This window comes from Nerophis lumbriciformis, linkage group LG21 (assembly GCF_033978685.3).
Source record: "Nerophis lumbriciformis linkage group LG21, RoL_Nlum_v2.1, whole genome shotgun sequence".
NCBI classification, from domain to species: Eukaryota; Metazoa; Chordata; class Actinopteri; order Syngnathiformes; family Syngnathidae; genus Nerophis; species Nerophis lumbriciformis.
In genome coordinates, this window is record NC_084568.2 from 32,852,501 (window position 1) to 32,865,000 (window position 12,500).

The window sequence follows — 12,500 nt, forward strand, 5'->3', positions numbered from 1 at the left end:
CACGGTGACGTTTTGGTGAATTTACTGAGGAATTTGTGAAACAGAAACAATACAAAAAGAAAGCCATTTTAAGTTTATAATACTAACAGAGGAAGAGTTAGTGCTGCAAGGGGTTCCGGGTATTTGTTCTGTTGTGTTTATGTTCTGTTACGGTGCGGATGTTCTCCCAAAATGTGTTTGTCAATCTTGTTTGGTGTGAGTTCACACTGTGGCGCATATTTGTAACAGTGTTAAAGTTGTTTATACGGCCACCCTAAGTGTGACCTGTATGGCTGTTGACCAAATATGCTTTGCATTTACTTGTGTGTGTGTGTGAAAAGCCGTAGATATTATATGACTGGGCCGGCACGCAAAGGCAGTGCCTTTAAGGTTTATTGGCGCTCTGTACTTCTCCCTACGTCCGTGTACACAGCGGCGTTTTAAAAGGTCATAAATTTAACTTTTTGAAACCGATACCGATAATTTCCGATATTACATTTTAAAGCATTTATCGGTCGATAATATCGGCAGTCCGATATTATCGGACATCTCTAGTGATAACCTTATCCAGCTTAGTGTAAACGGGGCCTTAGCCAGTCAGGTCACAGCGTATCATATTTGCGAGTCACAGCCGACAACAAACACTTCATTTTTTTTTATTTTTATTTTTTTTTTTTTGAAGCTTTCACTGTGTGAAAGAAAACCTGTGTCTTCTGAGGCCTTGTCAGTCTGAGGCGCCGCATCACCCAATCACTGTCACCGCTGTGTTGACTTCAGCCTTCATCATGACATTGTGCTCGCTGCTAAAATCCCAATAGCTGTTCTTTTTTACCCTCGTATTTTTTTATTTTTTTCCTCCACTCAAGATGAAGTGACACGCCACAAAAGAGTGGCTTCAAATGTCAAAATATTGTTTGTCTTGTTTATTTACAACTGTCAACATCAGAGTCAGTCCATGCACTAAAAGTCTGTCAAGCTGAGATTTGTTGACAAATAAAGTGTGAGACTGTTCCACGTTTGCTTCTTAGCATGAGTAATTAGGTGGGAAATGTACTGTACTTGGATATTATTGTTGTTGTTATCTCCAAGATCCGCACCGGTGTAGTGATTATGAAACAATAACACAGATAATTCTTCCCCGTTGGGTACTTGCTCAGATGGCCGATGTGATAAAGCGGGAACTTAAAGGGGAACATTATCACAATTTCAAAAGGGTTAAAACCATTAAAAATCAGTTCCCAGTGGCTTATTTTATTTTTCGAAGTTTTTTTCAAAATTTTACCCATCACGCAATATCCCTAAAAAAAGCTTCAAAGTGCCTGATTTTAACCATCGTTATATACACCCGTCCATTTTCCTGTGACGTCACATAGTGATGCCAACACAAACAAACATGGCGGAAAGAACAGCAAGCTATAGCGACATTAGCTTGGATTCAGACTCGGATTTCAGCGGCTTAAGCGATTCAACAGATTACGCATGTATTGAAACGGATGGTTGTAGTGTGGAGGCAGGTAGCGAAAACGAAATTGAAGAAGAAACTGAAGCTATTGAGCCATATCGGTTTGAACCGTATGCAAGCGAAAACGACGAAAACGACACGACAGCCAGCGACACGGGACAAAGCGAGGACGAATTCGGCCATCACCTTCTAACCAACGATTGGAATGTGTTTGTTTGGCATTAAAGGAAACTAACAACTATGAACTAGGTTTACAGCATATGAAATACATTTGGCAACAACATGCACTTTGAGAGTGCAGACAGCCCATTTCAGGCGCGCTAAGAACATATATTTTTCCACAATTTCAGCACTCAGGTTAACCATACCTAAATAGACACAAAATACTGCATTACACAAGACTACCCGAATGTACTCGAATGATTGAAAAAAATAAATGTTTTTAAGCTAAATTATTGGTAAACACAGTTTATGTATAATAATTTACGTAAAACCGCGAGTAATGAATAAAGTTTTCATCAATTAATATATTCTGTAGACATACCCTCATCCACTTTCTTTTCCTGAAAGCTGATCTGTCCAGTTTTGGAGTTGATTTTAGCAGGCCAGGGAAGCTAGGGTCGATATTCTTCTCTTGATCATCTTCGGTGGCATAAGGGACGGTGTGAGCCAAGACATCCAGGGGGTTTAGCTCGCTCGTCTGCGGGAACAAACTGCCGCCATTGCTTGCCGTGCTAGCGAGGTCCTTTGTCCCTGAATTGCTCACACACTCCGGCAGATTCAATGCGGGACTGGCGGCAGATTTCTTTGACTTTATCGTTGGAAATGCATCTGCTTTGAGTGTCGCAGGATATCCACACATTCTTGCCATCTCTGTCGCAGCATAGCTTTCGTCGGTAAAGTGTGCGGAACAAACGACTGACCATTTCGTCGGCTTTCCCCGCAGCCTCGTATTTTGAACAAATTTCGTCCAATTTCTTGCCACTTTCGCATCTTTGGGCCACTGGTGCAACTTGAATCCGTCCCTGTTCGTGTTGTTACACCCTCTGACAACACACCGACGAAAGTGAGAAAATGGCGGATTGCTTCCCGATGTGACGTCACAACGTGACGTCATCGCTCCGACAGCGAATAATAGAAAGGCGTTTAATTTGCCAAAATTCACCCATTTAGAGTTCGGAAATCGGTTAAAAAAATATATGGTCTTTTTTCTGCAACATCAAGGTATATATTGACGCTTACATAGGTCTGGTGATAATGTTCCCCTTTAACAGAATTCTTGTTTGCTTGTAGACCCGTACGACGACGACGACCTGAAGGTGAAGACGCAAAGACCAAGATCAGCTGACCAGCCAGGTGTGTTTCAGGCACAAACAGGTGCGTAACATGTGTACAAAATGCACAAGTTTCCAGGCTGGAAAAACAAGAATCTTTGACTCTAACATTAAAGGTCCACATTCGGAGGGCTTCCAGTAGTGAGCCAATGTTAAAGGTTGGTGTTTGTGTATATGCTAACTATATTTGTTAGGGGTGTGAAAAAAATAGATTTTTCAATTAATCGCGATTTTTATTCGTAAAGATTTTTAATCGATTAAAAAAAATATATAAAGAAAAATCATATTGTTGATGTAGAGCAGTGGTTCTTAACCTGGGTTCGGTGAGTCGAGCTCAGGGGCTCGGCGGAGGTCAAAACACACCCGACTCATCGTGTAAATAAAAATGTCTCCCTATCGGCGTATTACGGATACGGCAACAGCTGACTGATTTGCAGGTGTTTAATTTGTTGTGAGTTTATGCACTGTGTTGGTTTTGTTGTTTGAACAAGGTGATGTTCATGCACGCTTCATTTTATGCACCAGTAATAAAACATGTTAACACTTTAGTATGGGGAACATATTCACCATTAATTAGTTGCTTATTAACATGCATATTAGTAACATATTGGCTCTTAAAGGGGAACATTATCACCAGACCTATGTAAGCGTCAATATATACCTTGATGTTGCAGAAAAAAGACCATATATTTTTTTAACCGATTTCCGAACTCTAAATGGGTGAATTTTGGCGAATTAAACGCCTTTCTAATATTCACAACGTGACGTCACATCGGGAAGCAATCCGCCATTTTCTCAAACACATTACAAACACCGATTCAAATCAGTTCTGTTATTTTCCGTTTTTTTCGACTGTTTTCCGTACCTTGGAGACATCATGCCTCGTCGGTGTGTTGTCGGAGGGTGTAACAACACGAACAGGGACGGATTCAAGTTGCACCAGTGGCCCAAAGATGCGAAAGTGGCAAGAAATTGGACGAAATTTGTTCAAAATACGTGGGTGTGGGGAAAGCCGACGAAATGGTCAGTCGTTTGTTCCGCACACTTTACCGACGAAAGCTATGCTACGACAGAGATGGCAAGAATGTGTGGATATCCTGCGACACTCAAAGCAGATGCATTTCCAACGATAAAGTCAAAGAAATCTGCCGCCAGACCCCCATTGAATCTGCCGGAGTGTGTGAGCAATTCAGGGACAAAGGACCTCGCTAGCACGGCAAGCAATGGCGGCAGTTTGTTCCCGGAGACGAGCGAGCTAAACCCCCTGGATGTCTTGGCTCACACCGTCCCTTATGCCACCGAAGATGATCAAGAGAAGAATATCGACCCTAGCTTCCCTGGCCTGCTAAAATCAACTCCAAAACTGGACAGATCAGCTTTCAGGAAAAGAAAGTGGATGAGGGTATGTCTACAGAATATATTAATTGATGAAAACTTTATTCATTACTCGCGGTTTTACGTAAATTATTATACATAAACTGTGTTTACCAATAATTTAGCTTAAAAACATTACAACACTTAAAAACAAACACATACCAATCGTTGGTTAGAAGGCGATTGCCAAATTCGTCCTCGCTTTCTCCCGTGTTGCTGGCTGTCGTGTCATTTTCGTCGGTTTCGCTTGCATACGGTTCAAACCGATATGGCTCAATAGCTTCAGTTTCTTCTTCAATTTCGCTTAAGCCCCTGAAATCCGAGTCTGAATCCGAGCTAATGTCGCTATAGCTTGCTGTTCTATGCGCCATGTTTTGTTTGTATTGGCATCACTATGTGACGTCACAGGAAAATGGACGGGTGTATGTAACGATGGTTAAAATCAGGCACTTTGAAGCTTTTTTTAGGGATATTGCGTGATGGGTAAAATTTTGAAAAAAACTTCGAAAAATAAAATAAGCCACTGGGAACTGATTTTTAATGGTTTTAACCCGACTGAAATTGTGATAATGTTCCCCTTTAAGTACTTATTAATGCCTTATTCGGCATGGCCTTATTATAACCTTCTAACCCTAACCCTAACCAAATAACTCTAAATTAAGTCTTTATTACTTAGAATATGTTCCCCTAGTGTCCAAAACACTCTAAATTAAGTCTTTGTTTTTTAGAATATGTTCCCCATACTAAAGTGTTACCAAAAACATATAACTTTGTCTTGAATTTCTTAAAAAAAAAAAACATTTTATTTTTCACTAAAGAAGGGTTCGGTGAATGCGCATATGAAACTGGTGGGGTTCGGTACCTCCAACAAGGTTAAGAACCACTGATGTAGAGTTGTCCAAAGTAATGCCAGCCATCCATCCAATTTTAAATGGTAAATGGGTTATTGTCAGGTTCAAACACTGAAGACATTATTAAATAGGACAAGAAGCAAAGACTTAAACAGACGGAATAAAATTTGGCTCAATTTGAGGAGAAACGTCTGGTCTGTACTCTTGTATAGTCTCCAGCACGCTCTGGCGAAAGATTGTACGCCTCCTCCTTTATTTGGACTTTCCCTGACCGTATGCCAACAGCTGTTTCCAAAGGGACGGGGTCGTAAGCAGTTCACAGAAAAGGTCGTAAAAAACAGTTCAAAGAAGAGGTTCGTAAAAGAGTTCAAAGAAGAGGTTCGTAAAAGAGTTCAAAGAAGAGGTTCGTAAAAGAGTTCAAAGAAGAAGTTCGTAAAAGAGTTCAAAGAAGAGGTTCGTAAAAGAGTTCAAAGAAGAAGTTCGTAAAAGAGTTCGAAAAGAGGTTCGTAAAAGAGTTCAAAAAGAAGTCGTCTGGAACTTGGGCAGATTCTGCCTTCTCTCCGCTTTGTAGTTCTTGGGTTAAAACAATATCTTTCTGTTGATTACAATACATGAAATAAACAGAAACACCTTCATGTTGCTTCCCCCTACACAGTGGAATTTTACAAGCCTTCTTCTTGGTAGGTTCAAAGACAGCTTTTGGTCTTCTCACCGGGAACTTATTTCAACGCAAAGTTTTTGTGATAACTTAGATAAAATTATTCTAACAGTTATACTTGTATAGCGCTTTTCTACCTTCAAGGTACTCAAAGCGCTTTGACACTACTTCCACATTCACCCATTCACACACACATTCACACACTGATGGCGGGAGCTGCCATGCAAGACCCTAACCACCACCCATCAGGAGCAAAGGAAAAGTGTCTTGCCCAAGGACACAACGGACGTGACGAGGTTGGTAGAAGGTGGGGATCGAACCAGGAACCCTCAGGTTGCTGGCACAGCCACTCTCCCAACCGCGGCACGCCGTCCCGTAAGGCCCGCGGGCCAATTGCGGCCGCGAGACGCCATGAGCCGATCAAGGAGTCTTACCCACAATATCAATAGTATGACAATCGCCATCGAATGCACAACGTGAGTAATTCAGTTCAATGACCTCTAATTATGCTTTGAATGTAAGCATGCGCAGCAATTACTTATATGACCCAATGCAAACAACCTTCCCTAGTCATGGTGCAAAAAAAATTATGAATAATTTAGTTTTATGACACAATGAAAACAACCAACTGATACAAAATGTCAAGATATGTGGTCACACATAACACAACCTGCTCACTCAACTTTGTGGATATTATATTAAAAAAAATGTCCGTGCACTATTAAAAAATTCAAATTAACACCCATTAATATCCATTACAAAGCATGATGGGGACAAATGCAACACTCTCTCCCCACACATACCCATGTTTGGCACATATTAGCTGCTTGATATTTCTGATTGGTTAAAAAACCTTAAGGAGGTCGTCTAATTATGCTCTGAATGTAAGCATGCGCAGCAATTACTTATATGACCCAATGCAAACAACCTTCCCTAGTCATCGTGCAAAAAAAATTATGAATAATTTAGTTTTATGACACAATGAAAACAACCAACAGATACAAAATGTCAACATATGTGGTCACACATAATACAACCTGCTCACTCAACTTTGTGGATATTATATAAAAAAAAAATGTCCGTGCACCATTAAAAAATTCAAAATAACACCCATTAAAATTCATTACAAAGCATGATGGGGAAAAATGCAACACTCTCCCCACACATACCCATGTTTGGCACATTTTAGCTGCTTGATATTTCTGATTGGTTAAAGAACCTTAAGGAGGTCATCTAATTATGCTCTGAATGTAAGCATGCGCAGCAATTACTGATATGACCCAATGCAAACAACCTTCCCTAGTCATCGTGCAAAAAAAAATATGAATAATTTAGTTTTATGACACAATGAAAACAACCAACAGATACAAAATGTCAACATATGTGGTCCACATTACACAACCTGCTCACTCAACTTTGTGGATATTATAAAAAAAAATGTCCGTGCACCATTAAAAAAATTCAAAATAACACCCATTAAAATCCATTACAAAGCATGATGGGGAAAAATGCAAAACTCTCTCCCCACACATACCCATGTTTGGCACATTTTAGCTGCTTGATATTTCTGATTGGTTAAAAAACCTTAAGGAGGTCGTCTAATTATGCTCTGAATGTAAGCATGCGCAGCAATTACTGATATGACCCAATGCAAACAACCTTCCCTAGTCATGGTGCAAAAAAAAATTAATAATTTAGTTTTATGACACAATGAAAACAACCAACAGATACAAAATGTCAACATATGTGGTCACACATAATACAACCTGCTCACTCAACTTTGTGGATATTATAAAAAAAAAATGTCCGTGCACCATTAAAAAATTCAAAATAACACCCATTAAAATCCATTACAAAGCATGATGGGGGAAAATGCAAAACTCTCTCCCCACACATACCCATGTTTGGCACATTTTAGCTGCTTGATATTTCTGATTGGTTAAATAACCTTAAGGAGGTCGTCACGGAAGTAAACAAGGTAGGAGTCAAACTTTCACATACTCCTAATATCCAATTATATTAATTGTTAATTATATATCCAATAAATTAATATGTATGCATATATATATGTATATATATATATCAATAAATCAAACAATCTAAGTTTATTTAGATAGCCCTTTATCACAAGTGTCTCAAAGGGCTGCACAAGCCACAAAATCCTCGGCTCAGATCCAAGAAAAAAGACTGGCAAGAAAAGAAAAAACTCAACCATTTGGGTGCAATGAGAAACCTTGGAAGGGACTGCAGATGTGGGGACCCCCTCTCCATACCCCCTGCCCCCCACTCCCCATCCCCAGGTGACCAGTGCAATGGACGCCGAGTGGATACGGTTAATAACGTGACAGTCCAGTCCATAGTGGGGCCAGCAGGGATCATCTTGCATGTAGACAAAGAGGAGTGGTCCACCCCGGTTCCTGACTTTGAACAGCTAGCGCATTATATGTGGTCCACGCAGGAGAGGAGGGCAGAGCAGAAAAGAGAGACGGCAGATCAACTGGTCTAAAAAAAAAATATATATATATATATATAGTTACTTTACATGTAGTCGGCTTTTGGCCCTCAACCAATTTTTTTAGCCCAATGTGGCCCCCCCAAGTAAAAAACTTGGGGGGACCACATCTACCGATGTAGATAATCTCTGTACTTATTTACTTTAGAAAAGAAAAGTGTTGGATACTTCTCTTGTTGCCTTATTTGTATTTTTATAAAATGTTTGGGTCGAATTGTATTCAACAAAACCAGGTTTATTCTGAGTAATATAGAAATATATCAGAGCTGTTTATCTATTTTACGGAGGAATGTAATTCATCACAGAACTGTGATTTAAAAAAATAATATATATATATATATATATATATATATATATATATATATATATATATATATATATATATATATATATATATATATATATATATATATATATGGGAATATGCGGTATAAATTGGATGGATAAACATATATATATATATATATATATATGTATGTATATATATATATATATATATATGTATGTATATATATATATATATATATGTATATATATATATATATATATATATATATATATATATATATATATATATATATATATATATATATATATATATATATATAAAACAGAAAGATTGAGTGATTGAACCAGTTATGACATTTTCTATTCAACAGGAGACAAAAAAAATGTCAAGTGCAGTCAGCTGTGCCTTTGGATGGATGCATGACATTAGGTGGTGACCTACATGGCAACAGGTGGTCCTGCACCTATGAGCATATGGACACACACACACACACACACACACACACACACACACATACGCCCCTTCTGTCATGGAAAACCCCGGGCTCTGTCTCGTGTTGTCTCTCGCTTCCTCGCCGCTCCCACCCCGCCGTTCCTCCGGGCGTCGGAGACGAGCTTAAACCCTGACTCACGGCGTGTTAATGAAGATGTAATGCGATTAACGGACGTGAAATTAATTTGATTTCCTTCCCCGCCGCCTGATGACGCCGCTGTCAAAGAACACCGTGCTTGGAAAACAATTTCGCATGATGTGGAATGACTTAGCAGCTAATCATCTCTTTCTAGGAAGCACCTGGGTAGGAATGGATGGTGGGACCTCGATTTACGAACTTAATTGGTTCTTGAACAGGGTTTGTACATCAAAGTTTGTATAGTGAAGCGAATTTCTCCATAAATAGTGTAAGTATGAATAATGGCTTCCCAAAAGTCCCTTTCTTTCTTCTCAATACACTGAAGTCTTTTTGGTGCCCTCACAAGCAATCAGAAATCACAAAAATTCAAAAAAGTTACAATTAAAAAAGTAACATTAACAATGGAAAGGGGGGAGCCGATGAGAAAGGAGCAAACAGAGGGAGAAAAGAGAAGGATCGGGGGGGAAGGGCCGCTGAACAAGAGGTTGCTGCTGTGAAATAAGTCTAATTTGTAGGGCTGTGAATCTTTGAGCACCACACGATTCCATTCCGTTCTTGTATATATATGTGTAATATGTATGTGTGTATATATATATATATATATATATATATATATATATATATATATATATATATAGAGCTATAGTAGAGCTTCTCTCAAAAGTCCATTGTTGAAAAAATAAGGAGGATTTTGTCGGTCCTGAAAGTGTTCCACATGTCCTCCCCTCTGAAAACATGGATAAGAACCAGCCTGTGTGTCCAAATCCGTAGGCGACCCAGCGGCCGAGGAGTGGTCCCAGTGGAGCGTGTGTTCCCTCACATGTGGCCACGGCTGGCAAGTGAGGACGCGCTCGTGTGTTTCCTCTCCTTACGGGACACTGTGCAGCGGCGCCCTGCGAGAGACGCGCATGTGCAACAATACAGCTTCCTGTCCGGGCGAACCAGGGATCATAAGCTCAGGTATGTTGAGACTATCTGGCCCGGGCCAGACCGGAGCGTGTGGGGTGGGGTGGGTTGCGTGTATTTAACAAAAATATAAACGCAACACTTCATTTGGCTCCCACGTTTCATGAGTTTGAACTCAAACATGTGTACACAAAATACCTATTGCTGCAGTCAGGTCCAGACCCCGATGAGGAACCACGAGCCTGCTGGATGTGGAGGTCATGGGCTGGTGTGGTGAGGCCGGTTGGATGTACTGCCAAATTCTCTGAAACGCCTTTGGAGTTGGCTCTTGGTAGAGAAATGAACATTCAATTCACAGGCAACAGCTCCGGCGGACATTCCTGCAGTCAGCATGCCAACCGCACGCTCCCTCAAAACATCCGCGGCATTGTGCTGTGTGATAAAACTGCACATTTCAGAGTGGCCTAAGGCACAACTGTGCAATAATCGTGCTGTTTAATCAGCATCTTGATATGCCACACCTGTGAGGTGGGATGGATTATCTTGGCAAAGAAGAAATGCTCACTAGCACAGCTTTAGACAGATTTGTGAACACTATTTGCGAGGAATAGGTATTTTGTGTATATCGTGAAAGTTTTAGATCTTTGAGTTCAACTCGTGAAAAATGGGAGCAAAAACAAAAGTGTTGCGTTTATATTTTTGCTCAGTATATTTTATATATACACATACAAAAATATGTATATATATATATATAAATAAATGTGAATGTATATATATATGCATATGTATGTATATAAATAAAGATGTGTATATATAGGCTTATGTATTTTATATGTATACAGTGAATTATATATATATAAATAAATAAATTAAAAAATAAAAATAAAAATATGTATATTTATATATATATATATATATATATATATATATATATATATATATATATATATATATGATATACTGTATAGATAGAAAATATGTATGCCAATGCAAAATATATATAGGTATATGCATTTTATATTTATAAAGTATATTATATACATTAAATACATATACATATATATACATATGTTTTATATATATATATATAATATATATGTGTATACAGTATATATGCATACATATATAAAATATATAATATATATTTGAAATGTATAATATAAACTGCAAATTCCAAAAAATATGCATCTATGTATTTATATATATATATATATATATATATATATATATATATATATATATATATATATATATATATATATATATTTATATATACTTTCTCTCTCTATATATATATATATATATATATATATGTTTTTTTTATTTTATTTTTAATATATAAATATTTTTTTTATATATTTTTCTTTTTTTTCGTACACACACACACACACACACATACATACACACAGACAAATTGATAGCCCGGCCAAGTTCTTTTAACCCAATGTGGCCCCTGAGTCCAACAGTTTGTGGACCCCTGGACTTGGGCTTTAATTAAATATATTGTGATTATCAAGGCTATTTATATGTATTTCAAGAATGCTAAGGGATTAGTGCTTATTTATTTTACAATATATTCCAGATTGCCCTACCTCTGACTTGGGGTGTCCTATCCTATTGATATCAGACACCAGTACGATATCAGCAAAAAAACAAGTATCGGCTGATATCGGCTTGCTTCTAAAATGTCTGATATAATCTTCGATACAAGCGGTCCTGTAGCGTCTTTTTTTATTTTTATTTTAGTCAAGTAATTTACAAAAAGGTCAAAATGGTAGGAGCTAGCAGCTACACAACAGCTAAGCCAACAATAGCAAACAAGCTTGACATGCGTAATAAATGTCTTTAATTGAGCTTTATTCTGGTCTAAAACGCAACATTAGCCAACTATAATAGCATATTACTCACACATACAACGTCTCCAAGGCAGAGAATAATTATCCAGTAACAAACGTGTTTGTGTTTTTCAAGCGACCGTCCTCGCGGGCCACACACGTCACCCTCTGAGACACGTCCGTCATAACAACAGACTCCTTCTAATTGGCTGGTTAGCCAACAAAGGCGTAGAGTCATCCATAATCCTTTAAGACACACAAATAACACGTCTTGTTCCTTAGCAACCACATTCTGCACGGCGACCGCCGAGATCTCTGAATGTAATACTCGGAAACGTCGGAATTACCTTTTCCACATTACAATGCTAAATATGAATTATCATGAAGGCAACGACTGTACTTGAAGTCAATTGGAATGGATTTCAAGGGCTGCTCCTTAGTTAGTTAGTTTAGTATGGGAACAACAATGGTTGGTCTCAGGGGAGTTTTCACTATGAACGCAAAGCAAAACAACACATCATTGCACGCGGAGAAGACACATGTGGGCACACGCACGCTATTCCCGGGTGGACCCTGACATACTTGGAAGCTGTCCACTGGTGATAGCGTGACCCAGTGGGCATGTCAATGTCCGGTCTTGTGAACAAGGCCTTGACGTCGGGGTCGCAG

At 38.7% G+C, this 12,500-nt stretch overlaps 1 protein-coding gene across 11 annotated transcripts in view; it reads left to right on the forward strand.

Annotated features, from left to right (window-relative positions):
* adgrb2 (adhesion G protein-coupled receptor B2) overlaps positions 1-12,500 on the forward strand; it is a 771,897-nt gene that overhangs the window by 324,471 nt on the left and 434,926 nt on the right. For 10 of the 11 annotated variants that reach the window (XM_061982439.1, XM_061982435.1, XM_061982437.2 and 7 more), the window contains exons 3-4: positions 2,735-2,818; positions 9,862-10,050. In XM_061982439.1, the coding sequence (XP_061838423.1) occupies positions 2,735-2,818; positions 9,862-10,050 (273 nt within the window). The remainder of the gene's footprint in view (positions 1-2,734; positions 2,819-9,861; positions 10,051-12,500) is intronic. The other variant, XM_061982434.2, reaches the window with a different exon arrangement.